The sequence below is a fragment of the Euleptes europaea genome, chromosome 6 (assembly GCF_029931775.1).
Source record: "Euleptes europaea isolate rEulEur1 chromosome 6, rEulEur1.hap1, whole genome shotgun sequence".
NCBI lineage: Eukaryota > Metazoa > Chordata > Lepidosauria > Squamata > Sphaerodactylidae > Euleptes > Euleptes europaea.
This window is the reverse complement of record NC_079317.1, coordinates 5514486-5533473: the sequence shown is the minus strand read 5'-3', so window position 1 is coordinate 5533473 and position 18988 is coordinate 5514486. Positions and strand designations below refer to the sequence as shown.

Genomic DNA, 18988 nt, shown 5'->3' with positions numbered 1-18988 from the left:
CCTCAAGGAACAATGCCAACCAACAGAGGCGCGTTAGCTATGCATATGCTAATGGCTATGAAAACAGGAACAAAGGAGCAGGCAAGATGGGGGAGTGGATCTTCTACTTTTGCGTCGGACCGTGAAAAGGCATTTTTAAAGTTGCATTTAAAAAAAAGAGCTTTGAGCGAGCATCAAAATCGACCATGCAGTTCTATGCAGCTAAATGGAAAACATCTGAGATACCAGACAAAAATGACTGGATAAATAAAATGTTTGAACTAGCAGAAATGACTAAACTTACTGCTTTAGTAAATCAAAAAGACAATGAAGAATATGGGAGAGAATGGGAGGCATGGATAACATATTGTGAAAATGAATTAAATATGGGAAAGGTTAAAGGTTATGATTTAATCTAATTCAATTGATTAAAGTAGAAAGGATGAAGTACTTACTAATTAAAGCATATATGTAATTTATGGAAATGTATTATATGTATTATAATGAATTAAAAAAAATACAGAGGGGATTATATAGATATTAAACTGATAGAGGAGGGGAGAGGGGAAGTCAAGAAATGTTAATATAGATTAGGCTGATTAGATTGAAGCTGTTAATTTATGAAACTTTGAAGATGATAATGTTGAAATTGTATGTGTTTCAATTAAAAAAATAATAAATAAATAAATCGACCATGCAGAAATGGCCTCAGGGCGGCATCTGTGGTTTCCTCTCCCCCGTGCGATGCTCACAGCAACCCTGTAAGGTAGGCGAGGCTGAGAGCGAGTGCCCGGCCCGAGGTCGCCCAGCCCGTTTCCCTGGGAGGGGGGTGGGGATTCGCCCCTGGTCCTCCCGGATCTGAGCCATGGGGCGAAAACGCACGGGCGCTGGAGCCTCCTTCCTTCCCTGTTCCAGCCAGGATCCAGCCAGGATCGAACGCACGAACGTTCTTCGAACGTTCCAGCCAGGATCGAACGCACGAACGTTCTTCGAACGTTCTTCGAACGTTCGAAGAACGTCCGTGCGTTCGATCCCGGCTGGATCCTGGCTGGAACAGGGAAGGAAGGCGGCTCCAGCGCCCGGGCGTTTTCGCCCCAGAACCGTCCTGGCTCCCCCGCGCTGGCTCTCTTCCCGCCCCCCGCCCCGCGGGAGCCCCGCCGTCGCTCCGCCACCAGCCGCGGCCCACGGGGAGCCGTCGGAGCGCCAGCCAGCAGCGGGGGGTGGGGTGGGGGAGGCGGGGTGTCCGCCCCCTCCCTCCCTGCCTCCCTGCCTGGAGTCCCGCCGGACGGCGCGGCCCGCCAGTGTGGGGCGGGATGGGCGAGGCGGGCGGCGGCTGCGAGGCGCTGGAGCGGCTGCCGTCGGGGCAGTCCCCGGCCATCGCGGCCGTCATGTTCGCGGCCGGCGTGCTGGGCAACGTGGCGGCGCTGGGGCTGCTGCTGCGGGCCGGGCGCCGGCGGCGGCGGCGGCGTGGGGCCCCGCCGGGCGGCGCGTCGCCCTTCCACGGGCTGGTGACGGCGCTGGTGCTGACCGACCTGCTGGGCACCTGCCTGACCAGCCCGGTGGTGCTGGCGGCCTACGGGCGCGGGCGGGCGCTGCTGGCGCTGGGCGCCGGCGGGCGGCTGTGCCCCTACTTCGCCTTCGCCATGAGCTTCTTCGCGCTGGCCACGGTGGGCTGCCTGGGCGCCATGGCGCTGGAGCGCAGCCTGGCCCTGGGCGCCCCCTACCTCTACCGCCGCCTGCTCGACGGCCGGCGCGCCGCCCTCCTCCTGCCCGCCTTCTACGCCCTGTGCGCCCTCTTCTGCGCCCTGCCCCTGCTGGGCTTCGGCCGCTACGTCCAGCACTGCCCGGGCACCTGGTGCTTCATCCAGACGCGCGCCCCGGCCGCGCGGCCCGACGCCGCCTTCGCCCTCCTCTACGCCGCCCTGCTCCTGCTCCTCATCGCCGCCGTCCTCCTCTGCAACCTCAGCGCCGGCCTCAGCCTGCTCCGCATGCAGCGGCGCGCCCGCCGCGCCCGACGGCTGGCCAGCGCCGCCGCCGCCGCCCTGGGGCCGCCCTCGCCCGCGCCCCGACCGCCCCCCGCCCGACGGGCCCTCTCCGTGGCCCAGGAGCTCGACCACCTCATCCTGCTGGCCATCATGACCCTGGCCTTCGCCGTCTGCTCCCTGCCCTTCACCGTGAGTCGTCCCGGGGGCCGCGGGAGGGCGGCCCGCCTCCGGGGGGCACCTGGGGACACCCCCCCCGAATTACGGCTCCTCTCCAGACAACAGAGATCAGCTCCCATGGAGAACATGGATGCTCTGGAGGGGGGGGGGTTCCTTTTTTCTTTTCTTTTTTAAAGTTTTTATTATTTTTCAAACTAATTCATATTCAGTTGTAGCATTCCATTCACATAATGTACAATATAAACAATTTCTATCTTAATATGGTCGAAGGCTTTCACAGTCATTGCCCATGGAGAACATGGATGCTCTGGAGGGGGGGGGCTCTTTTTTTTCTTTTTTAAAGTTTTTATTATTTTTCAAACTAATTCATATTCAGTTGTAGCATTCCATTCACATAATGTACAATATAAACAATTTCTATCTTAATATTGTCGAAGGCTTTCACAGTCAGAGTTCATTGCCCATGGAGAACATGGATGCTCTGGAGGGGGGGGGCTCTTTTTCCCCCTTTTTTTAAGGTTTTATTATTTTTCAAAGTAATTCACATTCAGTTGTAGCATTCCATTCACATCATGTATAATATAAACAATTTCTATCTTGACACTTGACACTGAGAGACACTGTCCTTCAGTGTTACTCCTCTGAAGATGCCAGCCACAGCTGCTGGCGAAACGTCAGGAAAGAAAATTCCAAGACCACGGTCACACAGCCCGGATAACCTACAAGAACCAATTTCTATCTTAATATTGTCGAAGGCTTCCATGGTCAGAGTTCATTGGTTCTTGTAGGTTATCCGGGCTGTGTGACCGTGGTCTTGGTATTTTCTTTCCTGACGTTTCGCCAGCAGCTGTGGCCGGCATCTTCAGAGGAGTAACACTGAAGGACAGTGTCTCTCAGTGTCAAGGGTGTAGGAAGAGTAATACATAGTCAGAAAGGGGGTTGGGTTTGAGCTGAATCATTGTCCTGATACTTTGTCTTTGATACTTTTTGCAGGACAATGATTCAGCTGGCCCCACTGCCTGAGGTTGCTTTTAGTCCTAGCAGGGGGGAAATGCAGCTACATATATTGTGTCTTCTTCCAGTTTCTCCTCCCATCGAGGCTTAAAGCAGCCTGGGGTGACTGTATTCACTAGGGGGAACAGTACTGAGGGGAGATCAACTCCCCCTTTCCCAGCTCATCAATCTATACTTGGGATCACCATGTTTTTTCACAGCGGAATGGGAGATCCAGTCATAGATCCCCAGCTAGTACCTGGAGGTTGGCAACCCTATCACTGAGTGATCCTTTCAACCTTAACCTACCTCATAGGGTTGTTGTGATGATAAAATGGAAGAAGGGATATTGTGTAGGACTGCCAAACAGGTACCTTTCAGCGCTAGAACCATTCTACATCTTAAGAACATAAGATCCCTGCTGGATCAGACCAGTGGTCGAACTGTCCAGCAACCTGTCTCACACAGTGGCCAACCAGTTACTCTGGAGGGCCATGGCAAAGCATAGAGGCTGAGGCCTTTCCCTGATGTTGCTTCCTGACCCTGCTATTCAGAGGTTTACTGGCTCTGATCATGGAGGCTCATATCAGAGAGATGGGGGAGGGGAAGAGGCAGATGGATGGATGAGGCATCCATTAGACCGGAGGGCTATGTTGAACCTCCATGTTCAGAGTCAGCCAACCTCTGTGTACCAGATGCTGGGGAATGGAACAAGCGGGGATCCCGCATTCGTGTGATGGGCTTATGGGTGTCTCAGAAGCCGGTGGCTAGGAACGCTGGGAAATGTGACGCTGGATTGAAGGACTGCCGTTGGACTGCTGAGGCGGGGCTGTTGGTATTTCCTTAGTTGCGTTTTCAGCTGCTTTCTTCCTTGTTTTTCTGATCTCTGCTATATGATTTGATCCACTGTCTCATTCTGCAGTTCTAACCCCTGCTGAGGTTTGTGTTCTTTGGTTCTTGTAGGCTATCCGGGCTGTGTGACCGTGGTCTTGGTATTTTCTTTCCTGACGTTTCGCCAGCAGCTGTGGCGAAACATCAGGAAAGAAAATACCAAGACCACGGTCACACAGCCCGGATAGCCTACAAGAACCGATGAACTCTGACCGTGAAAGCCTTCGACAATATTTTGTGTTCTTTCTCTCCTATTATTTTTTTGGGGGGGGGAGGTAAAACTACACTTCGCTGAGAGTTTTGTGTAAGTACCAATGTACATGTTACAATTGACAAGGGACTCCCACAGCACTTGCAGCCCTGTGGGAACTCAGTTCTTGATTGTGAGCGCTCTGATTCGGATCAGGAATGTGGTGTTCTCTCCCCCCCGTCATCATTTCCCTCCCTGAAATGGCCCAGGGGGGCTGTTTGCCCCATTGGCACATGTAGCCCATAAGTGCATAGGCCAGCAGGCCAAATATCATGCCCCTTCCCTTGGATCAGTTTGGGTCAGAAAACAGAACAAGGGAAGGCAGGAGCCCCTCTTCCCCTTGCTCTGCAGTCCTGATCTGAATCAGGGCCCTACCTTCTGGAAAACTGGGTCACCCTGGGGGAACTCATCTGACTCTGAGTTCTCATGGTAGTCAGGTGTCAATATGCTTGCTAGTCCCCCAGTCAGGACAGGGGATCCCCTGCCCCCAGGCAACAAGAAAATCTGGAAGTGGTGGAAGGTAGCTCTAGGAATCGCCATAAACTTTATGGTTTCACCACAGAGTTTCCCATGATTACTAGAGCTACTCCATGACACTTCTAAGTTTTCACTGGAAGTGACATAATGGCACATGTGACATCATGCCCCCCAGGTCCCCACTCCATAACATCCCTCTGGCTGCCAAGCATGGCCTGGCAAACCTGTGTGTTAAACATAGGATGTCCTTCAGCTCTGACTTTCATCCTTGTTGCATTAAAGAAGGAAAACCAGCTATTGAAAGCTGCAGTTAGGTAAGGAACGCTGTCCCCACTGGCTGTTTTTCCCAAAACCATTCCCCTTCCAGCTGTTGTGTGTGTGTGTGTGTGTGTGTGTGAAAGTGCCGTCAAGTCACAGCTGACTTATGGTGACCCTGTAGGGTTTTCAAGGCAAGAGATGTTTGAGGGTGGTTCTCCGTTGCCTGCCTCCCCATGGGCTGAGAGAGTTCAGAGAGAACTGTGACTGGCCCAAGGTCACCCAGCAGACTTCATGTGGAGAAGTGGGGAATTGAACCCGGTTCCCCAGATTAGAGTCCACACCACGGTGGCACTCCAGCTGTTTCCCCCAATCTTTTAACCCGAATCTTTCCCCGAATCTTTTAACCCGAATCTTTTCCCCAGCAGGGTGAAAAGCAGCCAGGGGAGACTTTGAGCAGGGGAGAAACAGCCTGTGGGGAAAGGGTTAAACAGCTCCCCAAGTCCTGCTGTTCTTCTGCTCTGGATTGGTGTAAAACGGGGTTGTTTGGTCTGTAGCCCCGAATACGGGTGCTTCTCTGCAAGCCAAAGGTACTCCTTAGCAAGCAGCAGGGGGTAGTCCCCCAGAATGATGGGGAAAGCCCAGGGGGATAGAGGAAACGGGGTCCTTTTACAACCGCTCCCTCCTGCTTTGCACGGGCATGCAGAGACCCCCAGACACATCTTGAGAGGATTTCGACATCTGCCGTGCCACACCTTTTCCCCATCCGGCTTCGTCACAGGCAGAGAGCCTGAGACGGAAAATCTGGAGAGCCGGCAACAGATTGCTGGGAAAGGGTAACCAAGCAGTCCTTTCGGGAGTCTGGGCGTTTGGGACCTTTTAGTGACAGAAACCCGATTGCGTACGTGAATGAGAGCAACTGTCATCAGGATAGAAGAGCCAGGTTAGAGTCCAGCAGCACCTTAGAAGCCAACAATATTTTCGGGGTATGAGCTTTCTAGAGTCAAAGGTCCCTTCGTCAGATACGGAGAGTAGTCCAGACTTCTATCGCTTTTCTTGTTTTCAAAGCACTTCATAACCCTGTGGCATTCATTGCAGCTGTTCAGCGTTATCATCCCAATATTCAGACAGACAGCGCAGTGTAGTGGTTGGAATAAGATCTGGAAGACCCAGGTTCAAATCCCCTCTCTTCCATCCTAGCATTAGAGTAGTTTCTCTGTTTCGCAGAATCCGGCTTTTCTTGGTGCAGAATTTGTATTGTTTCAGTGCAGAATGTAAACTTGGCTGTGTTTTCAATCTGGCACTTTTCTCCACCTTCAGAGGATCTTTGGTGGGGTTGAGTCATTAGAACATAAGGAAGGCCCTGCTGGATCAGACCAAGGCCCATCATGTCCATCAGTCTGTTCACACAATGGCCAACCAGGTGCCTCTAGGAAGCCCCCAAGCATTGTCCAGCCTGTGTTCCACAGCACCTAATATATTTCGCATGCTCCTCTGATCCTGGAAAGAATAGTAAGAGTCATAAGAAGAAAGGATTAGATTTCCCACCACTGCCAGTCTTTCTCCAGTAGCCTCCTGGGAGATTTGAATTAGCTTTGTTTTTTAAAATAAAATCTCATGGGAAATCCTAATCATGGATCTCTTCCACTGGGGATAGGTTGGCCCGTAGAGGAAGAAATTCCCACCATTTATTTTATTTCTTTGTTTAAAATATATCCTGCCCTCTAACCAGAGATTCTGACATTATTCATAATAGCAAACAAGCCAGTAACAACAGTATTATGATTAAAATAGTGGCGGCAAATCCTGCTAACTCATAAAAGCTGGTGAGCCAGGGCACAACAAAACGAACCAGCAAAAATTAAAACACTGCCCACAGCCAGAGAAAATAAGAGGCTACCAATAGCCACATTGGTCCAAAGCAAAACAAAAGCGATATGATGTCTTGAGAACCTGTGTGGTGTAGCGGTTAAGAGCGGTCAGGCTCTAATCTGGAGAACTGGGACGGTTTCTCCACTCCTACACATGAAGCCTGCTGGGTGACCTTGGGCCGGTCACAGTTCTCTCTGAACTCTCTCAGCCCCACCTACCTCGCAAGGTGTCTGTTGTGGGGAGAGGAAGGAGATTGTAAGCTGCTTTCAGATTCCTTAAAAGTAGAGAAAAGCGGGGTATAAAAACCAACTCTTCTTCTCCTTCTCCTTCTCCTTCTCTTATTATGGCTGACCAAAACAATACAAAACAGTGGGCAAGCTTTCGAGTGCTCCAGAACTCTTCATTAGGCTCTGTAATCATCCTCTTTCCAGGTTTTCACCAGCCTTAGTACCGTCTTTCCGAAACCTGCTTTCCTCTGATCTTTCTGGAAAGAACCCTGCCCAAGAATGTTATCACACCTTCTGGAAGGAAAGGTGCGCGTTTGTCTGCCCTACAAAGGTCCTGCCTATGTCAGTGCTGTTGTCTCACCATCAGCCCCAGAGGAACTGGTTGGCCGCTGCGTAAGACAGGATGCTGGACTAGATGGACCACTGGTCTGATCCAGCAGGGCTTTTTTTTTAGTTCTTATGTTCATTAGACCGTAACTTTACCTCTGTAAATCCTACATCGCTTCATGCATGCCAAGTGTTTGTCCTCAGCAGGGTGTATTAGTCCCAGAATTGGTGGTTTACAAATTGTGGATCAGGACCCAAAAGGCACCAACCATCCCTGACCGCTGTGATGGAGATGGGCATGCACAATCGCGATGTTCGTCGAGGTGAACTTTTTGATGCAGTTTCCTTATTCAGATGGGAACTTTCTTCTCTCACAGAGCAGTTTCAGGGCCAAAATAGAGAGCATGCCAGAAATCTGTGATTAGCTTTTTGTTTAAAAAGTTAAATGTAGCTGGGAGTGAGGGGAATCAAGATCACAGTGCTAGGATGGGGGCAGCTTTCCCCCTGTGAGGCCAATTTAATTGGCCTTCTCCAAAGACAGTATTTGCAGGAGTGGGGGAAGATTACAATCTCAGCATTACAACCTCCATTTGTGAAGATAGTTTGGTCTACAGCAGAACAGCTAGATTTGAATCCAGTAGCACCTAAGAGACCAACAAAATTTTCAGAGTATGAGCTTCTGAGAGTCAAAGTTTAACACATAGTTAAACTGTGGAACTCCCTGCCCCAGGATGTGGTGATGGCTGCCAACTTGGAAGGCTTTAAGAAGGGAGTGGGCATGTTCTGTTCATGGAAGATAGGGTATTCATGGCTACTAGTCCAAATGGATACTGGTTGTGATGCATACCTATTCTCTCCAGGATCAGAGGAGCAGGCCTGTTATATTAGGTGCTGTGAAACTCAGGCAGGATAATGCTGCAGTCGTCTTGTTTGTGGCTTCCTAGAGGCACCTGGTTGGCCACTGAGTGAACAGACTGCTGGACTTGGTGGGCCTTGGTCTGATCCAGCAGGGCCTTTCTTATGTTCTTACGTTCTTATCTAACAAAGAGAGCTTTGATTCTCAAAAGTTCCTACCCGAAAATCTCGTTGGTCTCTAACGTGCTCCTGGACTTGAATCTAACCCCAATCTGATCTCTCTCCCTGGCTGCTTTTCCCTTTCAAAATGGCCATGGTTCGCCTAGTTGGCCTTGGTGAGACCCCTGATATCAGACGTATTTATTTACTTAAAAATTCCTTGTCCGTTCCAACACAGTGAAAACCTCCTGGCTGACCCGAGGCAGTCCCCCTGTGGTTCAGCCAGCCGTTCCCATGGACCGAGAGCCAATTTTGTCGCGCACCACCCCTGACCTGGGAAATCCACAGCCCCAGGGTTCCCTCCTCGTTTCACTGGGTAGCCTTATGTAAGTGGATGCCTCTCCTCAAAACACTGGCCTTCCCAAGGGGTGTTGCAATCGCTTCTCAGACTCTGATCTCCTCCACATGAGTGGTGGAGGCTAATCTGGTGAACCAGGATGGTTTCCCCACTCCTCCACATGAAGCCAGCTGGGTGACCTTGGGCTAGTCACAGCTCTCTCAGCCCCACCCACCTCACAGGGTGTCTGTTGTGGGGAGGGGAAGGGAAGGTGATTGTAAGCCAGTTTGATTCTTCCTTAAGTGGTAGAGAAAGTCAGCATATAAAAACCAACTCTTCTTCCTTTGCATTATTTTGCGTGGATCATGGTGTCGGGTCCAGCTTGGGAAATCCCTGGAGATGTGGGGGAACAGAGCCTGGGAAAGGGAGAGTTGGGGGAAGGATGGAAACTCAACAGGGATATGATTCCATGGAGTCTACCCTCTGATGCTGCCATTGGCAACCCTACATCTGATTAGAGTCAATGCAGGAGAGGCGTTTGTGATACCACTGAGCATTCTGGGCAGTTGTGGGTGTTTACATTCAAATCCCAAATGGAGAGAAGTGACAACGTTGCCTGAACCCTTTGCTGTTCTAATGCTCCCCGAGACAAAGAAAAGTATCATCATCTGACTAATTATCTGAATAGGGTCAGGTCTGTCTGCTTGTGTCCTAGGGAGAGTCACAGAGTCCGTGGCTCCTAGAAAATGTGGTTTAGATCCTATTATTGTTAGGTGGATCTTCAACTGGTTGACAGATCGTACCCAAAGAGTGCTAGTTAATGGTTCCTCATCCACTTGGAAAGAAGTGACTAGTGGAGTTCCTCAGGGATCTGTGCTGGACCCTGTGTTGTTCAACATCTTTATAAGTGATTTGGATGAAGGAATAGAGTATTAAATTTGCAGATGATACTAAATTGGGAGGGGTAGCAAATACGGTAGAAGACAGAGCCAAGATGCAGGATGATCTTGACAGGCTGGAGAAGTGGGCTAGAACTAATAAAATGCACTTCAACAAAGACAAATGTAACATTCTGCATTAGGTAGGAAAAATCAAATGCATAATTATAGGATAGGGGAGACTTGTCTGAGCAGTAGTGTGTGTGAAAAGGATCTTGGGGTCTCAGTAGACCAAACATTGAACATGAGTCAGCAGTGTGATGCAGTAGCTAAAAATGCAAGCACAATCTTGGGCTGCATCAACAGAAGTATAGTATCCAGATCACGCAAAGTGATGGTATTGCTTTACTCTGCTCTGGTTAGACCTCAACTAGAGTACTGTGTTCAGTTTTGGGCACCACAATTTAAGAAGGATGTAGACAAGCTGGAATGTGTCCAGAGGAGGGCAACAAAGATGGTGAGGGGTCTGGAGACCCAGCCCTATGAGGAAAGGTTGAAGGAGCTGGGTATGTTTAGCCTGAAGAGGAGAAGACTGAGAGGGGATATGATAACCATCTTCAAGTACTTGAAGGGCTGTCATATAGAGGATGGTGCTGAGTTGTTTTCTGTTGCCCAAGAAGGTCAGACCAGAACCAACGGGTCGAAATTAAATCAAAAGAGTTTCTGTCTAGACATTAGGAAGAATTTTCTAACAGTCAGAGCGGTTCCTCAGTGGAACAGGCTTCCTTGGGAGGTGGTAAGCTCTCCTTCCCTGGAGGTTTTTAAGAAGAGGTTAGATGGCCATCTGTCAGCAATGCTGATTCTGTGACCTTAGGCAGATGATGAGAGGGAGGGCATCTTGGCTATCTTCTGGTCACTAGGGGTGTGGGGGGGTAGTTGTGAATTTCCTGCATTGTGTAGGGGGTTGGACTTGATGATCCTGGTGGTCCCTTCCAACTCTATGATTCCCCCATCAGCCCGCAGTCAATTGCATATTGCGCTGGACATGTTTTCTCAACATGCCCAGCCATTATGGACACTTGAAGCTGCCTTCTACTGAAACAGACCCTTGGCCCATCGAAGTCAGTATTTGTCTACTCAGATGGTAGCTGTTCTCCTAAGTCTCAGGCAGGGGTCTTTCAGATTACCTGCTCCCTGGTCCTTTTAGCTGGAGATGCCGGGGATTGAACCTGGGACCTTCTGCCTGCCAAGCAGATGCTCTTCCACTCAACCATAGACCCTCAGCATAAGAGAGGCCCACCCACATGCACAAGAGGGATCCGGCAACTCTGTTCTTCTTCAAGGCCCCTGTGCAACCTTACACAGAGACTTACACTACCAGCGGGAGGTTTTTGGGGTGGAGCTTGAAGAGGGCGGGGTTTGGGGAGGGGAGGGACTTCAGTGCCGTAGAGTCCAATGTCCAAAGCAGCCATTTTCTCCAGGCGAACTGATCTCTATCGGCTGGAGTTCCGTTGTAATAGCAGGTGATCTCCGGCTAGTACCTGGAGGTTGGCAACCCTAGACATCTTAATACTTAAGCTATGCTTCAGTTCTATCTTTTAGACTTCCAACTGGTTCCAGTCTTCTAAGATCCCAATGCATAGTCTATTAAATGTCTTGTTTTGTTGATTGTTTTGGCTCACTCTTTGTAATCCACCTTGAGTCCCTGTGAGAAAGGCGGACTATAAATAACATAAATAAAGAAATAAAACCTGTTTTGACTCTAGCCCACACTTTGCTGGTGTTAAAATGGAGCAGAGGTTACCCAGAAAAGATCTATAATGAGTCAAGGGTTATCTTGCACGGTTACATCCATCTGGAAGCTGTGTGTATCAAGGGGGGGGGAGTGAATTATTACCCTCTCGGGAGCTTTCGCATGCTGGCCTGGCTCCCATCAGCCTGAATCTGGCCCAGCGTGCAGATTTCTAAACCCTCACACGCTTCCCCTTCTCTGACCGGCAGACGGAAAGCAAGGAGAGGGAAGCGCGGCTCCCAAGCATATTTTACAGGATCCCTTTCCCAGCAAGGGTTGTTAGGACTTTCCCAAGCTGGGAGGTAAACAGAACTCGGAAAGAAGCCGCAGATGTAAGCAGCGGGGTATGAATGCCGAGACAGTCTCCCTGGGAGGACCCAGCCCCCCTTAGAACGCGGAGCATCTGCCGGGGCCTTCGACGAAGGCGCTGCGAAGTCTTACGTACGGCTTCTGACTCAGGAAGCCTTTTTGCTGGATTCCTGAGGTTGCTGTTGATTTAATCGGATGGCGGTGAAAGGCGAAAGGTCCTTTATAGGGGTTGAGCAAAACACAGGAAGTCGTTGAGGGTCTGGCTCACGCTCGGAGGTAAATTTGTATTTGCTGTTTCGCCCGCCAGTGTCAGCCTCCCTTTCCTGTTTGCTGGCCTTTTCCCTCTTTTCCTTTCTCCCTCTTTGAGCCCCTGCATCCCATTCCTCAAAAGATACTTCTAGAGAAGCCATCTGCAGCTGGTATCTAGCGACAGTCATTTTGTAAATCCAGGACTTGGCTGGCAGTTGTGAAAGATCCCTCAGATCCTCAACAAATCCTAGTTTTGTTGCCTCTGCTGTGTAAGAAGTAGCGCAGTGGAACAAGGCAGGATTCAGCCGGGATGTCTGGATCCCTGCTGGATCCACTTTGACTGCAGATGATTGTAGAAAGACCAGATTTTTTTTTTTTTTTGCCGTCAAGTCACAGCTGACTTATGGTGACCCCTTAGGGTTTTCAAGGCAAGATATGTTCAGAGGTGGTTTGCCATTGCCTGCCTCCGCATCATGCCCCTGGTATTCCTTGGAGGTCTCCCATCCAAGTACTTGCCAGGGTCGAGGCTGAGAGTGTGTGACTGGCCTAAGGTCACCCAGTAAGCTTCCGTGGCAGAGTGGGGATTCGAACCCGGGTTTCCCAGGTCCCAGTCTGACACCTGAACCACCACGCCAGATAGGAATTCCATTAACTAGATCAAGGGTCCCCAACCTGATGTCCACAGGTACCATGGCACCTGCAGACCCTTTCCTTCCTCCTGCCAGTGGGTGGGACCTGGGGCGGCTTTTCTTCTGATTGGCTGTGCAGATTTTTAAAAAGGTGTTTCAGCAGCAGCTTCCACCACAGGACTAAGGTGATGAAGAAGAAGAGTTTGTTTTTATACCCTGCTTTTCTCTACATTTAGGGAGTCTCAAAGTGGTTTACAATCACTTTTCCCCTCCCCACAACAGACACCTTGTGTGATAGATGGGGCTGAGAGAGTGCGGAGAGAACTGTGAGTAGCACAAGGTCACCTAGCAGGCTTTATGTGAGGAGTGGGAAATCAAACCTGGTTCTCCAGATCAGACTCTGCCGCTCTTAACCACTACGCCATGCTGGCTCTCTAACCTTCAGTCATGCAGTGAAGCAATATGTATGCAAGAAAATGTTTGAACAGTAACTTCATTTACAAAGGCATCCCGTTAAACAGAGCTTCTGCCTGAAATGTTGAAAAAGTACTATTAGAGTTGTGCATGACTCCTTGACATTGTGTGGTTGGCTCCACCTTTTGCAGCAGCCACTTTGTGGTTGTGCCCAACCACCCTGTGTCAGGATTCCAAAGGTGCCCACAGGCTAAAAAAGTTGGGGACCCCTGAACTAACAAAAAAACATTATACTGGCCTGCCTGCAGGGTTGTTGTATCTGAACACCCAGCATAAATAAGTATTGTTGTAAGCTGCCTTGAACTAGAAGAAGCAGAGTTGGTTTTTATATGCTGACTTTATCTACCACTTAAGGGAGAATCAAACCAGCTTACAATCACCTTCCCTTCCCCCCACCACAGCAGACACCCTGTGAGGTAGGTGGGGCTGAGAGAGTGTGACTAGCCCAAGGTCACCTAGCTGGCTTCATGTGGAGGAGTGGGGAAACAAATCCAGTTCATCAGATTAGCCTCCGCCGCTCTTGTGGAGGAGTGGGGATTCAAACCCGGCTCTCCAGATCCACTGCTCCAAACCACCACTCTTAACCATTACGCCACGCTGGCCAAACCACTACACCGAGAGAAGGCAGGGTATAAATGCTTGAATGAATGAATGAATGAATGAATAAACAAATGTTATCTTGTTATCCTTTCCAGATCCGTGTCTTCCTGAACAGATTTACCGGGGACGGGGATTACAGGGAAGATCTGCGGGCCCTGCGCTTCCTGTCTATCAACTCCATCATCGACCCCTGGATTTTCACCATTCTCCGGCCTCCCGTCCTGCGGCTCATACGATCCGCGCTGTGCTGCCGGATCCCGCGGAAGCCACGAAACAGCAGCCCTTCCGTCAACAGGCCGGAGCCCAGCACACCAATCGAGGTCTACAAAGAGTAGCGCAACATGTTTTCGCGAGAGGGCATTTGGAAGCCCGGGTATAAATAGCTCCTCGAGGTCACCGAGAGACTGTGAGACGTGGAAACCCAACTGGAATTTTGGGCTGTCCGATGGAGAGGCCTGCCACGTATTGAATAGGGTAGCAGCCCGTTTCCATATATGCTGCACTGTGTTAATCCCATGTATCTTGGAGGGGGGGATGTTGCTGAAGTGACTCCTCCTCATGGAATAGCATCTTGCTGAACAGCTGGAACTGTTATATGAAATCCCCATTGTGGAGAGAGAAAAAGAGAATGCATCTTCCCGAAGAAGAACTCTGAGACTCGCAGGAGGTCTGCTCTTACTTCATTTGGGTCCCAGTGGGGACCCAAAACGGCTTACATCGTTCTCCTGTTTTACCCCCACAACAACCCTGTGGGGAAGGCTAGGCTGAAAGTCTGCGACTGGCCCAGGGTCACCCAGCAAGTTTCCATGGCAGAGCAGGGATTCAAACCTGGATCTCCCAGATCCTAATTCGATGCTTTAACCACTACACCAGGCTGGCTTTCTGTACAACATTCAGGGGTCAAAGGCGCCCCCCCCCCCCAAGACAGCATCTGTCTCTTGAGTCTTGAGATCAGCACAAGCCTCGAGATGCACACTGGACTCGTGGTGGATTGGTAACTCGCCTGGGTATTTTTGTCAGGTGTCAGAGGCGTTGGGGCCTCCCCCCTCCCTCCATTGCTGTGGTTGCAGACGTAGAACTAGATTTGATGAGTTTCCCGAGGGACCAAATCCACAGTTGTTTCTGGCATTTTCAACGAACTTACTCTGCTGTCCGGCACTGAAATGAACCCCTTTCCATTCTCAGCAGGGCTGTCTGCATGGAAGCCAGGGGGTGGGCGGAAGGGGGTTACTGCATGAGCATCCCAGTTGGTTTTTATACCCTGTCCCATGATCCTTTGCAGCACCATGAAGGACGTGCAACTGTTGTGGGGCTGAAAAATGCTGCGGACCAACTCCAGACGAGCTGCATTTTTAATTCCACTCTAGCCAATCTTGACCTCCTCAATTCCCATAGAATCACAGAATCACAGAGTTGGAAGGGACCACCAGGGTCATCTAGTCCAACCTCCTGCAGAATGCAGGAAATTCACAACTACCTCCCACACACACACCCAGTGACCCCTACTCCATGCCCAGAAGATCTGGTGATCTGCCTCAGGTGGACATCTAGTCTCTGCTTAAAAACCTCCAGGGAAGGAGAGCTCACCACCTCCCGAGGAAGCCTGTTCCACTGAGGAACCGCTCTAACTGCTAGAAAATTCTTCCTAATGTCTAGACAGAAGTTTGAATTCCAAATTGGGACAGGAGATGCTTTTAGAGGCAGACTGCGTAAGAATTGTTTACCGACACAAATTAGGCACAAAGTAGCCAGTAGATTCATACCCTTTTGTGCACCCCAATGACTGGGATCCGCTCCCCATAAACGCCTTCTTGAAGATGCTGCTAAAAGCAGCTGGTATGAAGAGACAAAATATCCCTGTGACATCCAAAGTATAAATACGTGTTCTCCAGTTTTGTGAATGGAAAAACAGGGACGAGGTGGCGTTTCAGGGATTTGAGCTTCTACCGATGGATGTGAAATGATGGCTAGCTAAATGAAACCTCCATGTTCAGAGGCAGTATACCTTTCAATACCAGGGATTGGGGACAAATGGGGTGAGCCACCTCCTTCATACCCCGGGTTTTCAAAGGCTGCTGTAAATAGATTGCTGGACTAAACAGGCCTTTTGCCTGATCAGGCAAAACAAAGTTTGTATCTTTTTCTATATAACGTTGGGGCTGTGGTTCAGTGGAACAGCCTCTGCTTGGCATGCAGAAGGTCCCAGGTTCAATCCTCAGCCTCTCCAGTTTAAAAGGACCAGGCAGGAGGTGATGTGAAAGACCTCTACTTGAGACCCTGAAGAGCTGCTACCAGTCAGAGTAGGCAATACTCATCTTGATGAACTAAGGGCACTTTCACACAGCCCAAATAATGCACACTGCACCTTAACGATAGTTTGCAAGTGGATCTTGCCAGTTCACACAGTAAAATCCACCTTCAAAGTGCATTGAATGGATTGAAAGTGCATTATTTGGGCTGTGTGGACGTGCCCTTCAAGAGTCTGATTCAGTATAAGGAAGACCATGTGTGTTCATGTGAACTTCCTTTAAAATGGGTTCTTGTAGGTTATCCGGACTGTGTGACCGTGGTCTTGGTATTTTCTTTCCTGTCCCATGAACTCTGACCGTGAAAGCCTTCGACAATATTCCTTTAAAATGTTACAACGCTTGACAAATTGGAAATACAAGTGAGCACTATGGTTGTAGTTGTTGAAAAATGTAAGATATTATTTTTATACAAAGTTGCATATTGTTTTAAATGGGACAGGAACAATTAGATACTATTTAAGACACGTTGCTGAGAAGAATACATTTGTGTTTTTTTCCTTTAACATTCCACGTATTTTTCTTCTCGTGTTCCCTTCATGTTTCTTTGCCGTCCCCCGTACTGAGCAGAAGAAAAAAACATTTTGCATGTTTTATATGTGAATAATTTATAATTTGCAGCTTGTACCAATTGCAAAATCCAGCTTTTCTTGGCATGGAATTTGGGCTTGGTCATCTTTGGGCACAAATTTGATGTGTGCTCAGGTGTGTGTTTTTGCACAAAGTGTGACTGAGCCCTGTGGTGACGTGGTCAAATGCAAAACCATCCTTGCAATAACATGGTTCCTGGCGCTGGGACCTTTGACCTGCTAGATGTGCTGCAGGGAAATTAACCGTTGTCTGTATGGCTGTAACCCATGTACAAAGACTTGCTGCTTTTTTATGTATTTTTATGTAATTGAGAAAGTATAAAATTAAAGATTAAATAAAGAGCTGCATTGAGAACTTTAATTGTGCCTGAATTTTTTAATTTCTGTGCTCGTTGCTTGGTCCATAAATAGGACTGCCAGTTTGCAAACGAAAAAATCTCTGCTCCCTGTGGTGGTGGAAAGTGCTCTCAAGTTGCAACCGACTTATGTTGACCCCCCCATGGGGTTTTCAGGGCAAGAGACACAGAGGTGGTTTTGCCATTGCCCGCCTCTGCTTAGCAACCCTGGACTTCCTTGGTGGTCTCCTATCCAAATACTAATCAGGGCTGACCCTGTTGAGCTTGTGAGATCCAATGAGACCAGGCTAGCCTGGCCCTTCCAAGTCAGGTCAGACAAAGAGAGGTGGTTTTGCCATCGCCGGCCTCTGCGTAGCAACCCTGGACTTCCTTGGTGGTCTCCTATCCAAATACTAACTAGGACTGACCTTGCTTGGCTTCTTAGACCTGATGAGATCGGGCTAGCCTGGGCCATCCAAGTCAGAGCAAGAGATGGTGGTTTGCCATTGCCTGCCTCTGCGTTGGAACCCTGGATTTTTTGGGTGGTCTCCCATCCAAATATAAACCTGGGCCAATCCTGCTTAGCTTCTGACATCTGACAAGATTGGACTAGCCTGGGAATTCTAAGTCAGGAATGTGGCCCCTACCCTAGGACGTTTTTATCCCACTGTTCCTCCAAGGAGCTCAAGGCTGAATACACAGTTCACCCATCTCACTCTCACAACAACCCTGTTGAGAGAGAGAGAGAAAAGAAAGAAAGAAAGAAAGAAAGAAAGAAAGAAAGAAAGAAAGAGGAAAGAAAGAAAAAGAAAGAAAAAGAAAGAAAAAGAAAGAGAAAGAAAGAAAAAGAAAGGAAGGAAGGAAAGGAAAGGAAAGGAAAGGAAAGAGGAAGGAAGGAAGGAAGGAAGGAAGGAAGGAAGGAAGGAAGGAAGGAAGGAAGGAAGAAAGAAAGAAAGAAAGAAAGAAAGAAAGAAAGAAAGAAAGAAAGAAAGAAAGAAAGAAAGAAAGAAAGAAAGAAAGAAAGAAAGAAAGAAAGAAAGGTCACAGGCCAGGGCAATCAGTGATCTTCATGGCTATGTATGGATTCAAACTCAGGTCTTCCAGATCCTAGTCCAGCACTAACCATGATGCTACAGTGGCACACAACTGTCCCCGAGCAACGGCTGTCCAGCAATCATTGCTTTTCTCCTCTCCTCTTTTCTCTCCCCCTCCTGGTATTCAGGGGACCTTCAATCAAAGAAGCTCATCTGGTGGGCACACGAGAGAGGGCCTTTTCAGTGGCAGCCCCGTGATTACGAAACAACCTCCCCAGGGAGATGTGCCTGACCCCCTCACTTTCGATATTCAGGAGGCAGTTGTAGACAGTTTTATTGAGGACCACATTTGATTTAACTGGCTAGCAGTACTAAATTGTGATTTTAAATTTCAGGGTTATTAAAATGTATTTCATGTATTCTATTTCATGTATTTTATCCATATTTCATTTCTAAATTTTATCTGCAAGCTGCTTTGAACGCTGTAGGGAGGAAAGGCAGCTAACAAGTGTTATAAATAAATAACGGTATCCTGAGAGTTTTCTCAGTGAGCAATTGCTGGATGTTTTCACTCTCTGCAAAAACATGAAGCAGGGAGAGAGAAAACACTCCGCACATAAAAGTTTCTCGTATTTTTAAACAGTGAAAGCAAAATTGCCTGGATTTCAAAACAGAATTAAATCCTACCACTCCCGCCCCCGCTAATGGCACGGCTCCTGGGTTACAGGAATACAAATAGCAGCAGGCTATTTGCAAAGTCAAGTTTGGGGAGGGGGGGGGAAGGACCATTCCAAAAGGAAAGAAAACGGAACGATCCAAGGGGTTTTTGAATATTCCTCGTTCAAAGGTTTATTCTCCCTTTGGTTTTAAAGCGGCAATGCTCATAATTCTTACTTGGTAGTACATTCCGTCAAACTCCGTAGGATTTACTTCTGAGCGAGCATGCATCAACGCAGGCTATGTGAGAGAATAAAAATATCATTTTTTTAAGTGCCAGGAGGATTATAT

At 48.9% G+C, this 18988-nt stretch overlaps 1 protein-coding gene across 1 annotated transcript; it reads left to right on the top strand.

Annotated features, from left to right (window-relative positions):
* Positions 1-1292: 1292 nt before the first annotated feature.
* Positions 1293-14050, top strand: PTGER2 (prostaglandin E receptor 2). Its single transcript, XM_056851140.1, has 2 exons — positions 1293-2153; positions 13811-14050. Exons 1-2 carry the CDS (start codon positions 1293-1295, stop codon positions 14048-14050), a joined length of 1101 nt encoding a protein of 366 aa, XP_056707118.1.
* The last annotated feature ends 4938 nt before the right edge of the window (positions 14051-18988 follow it).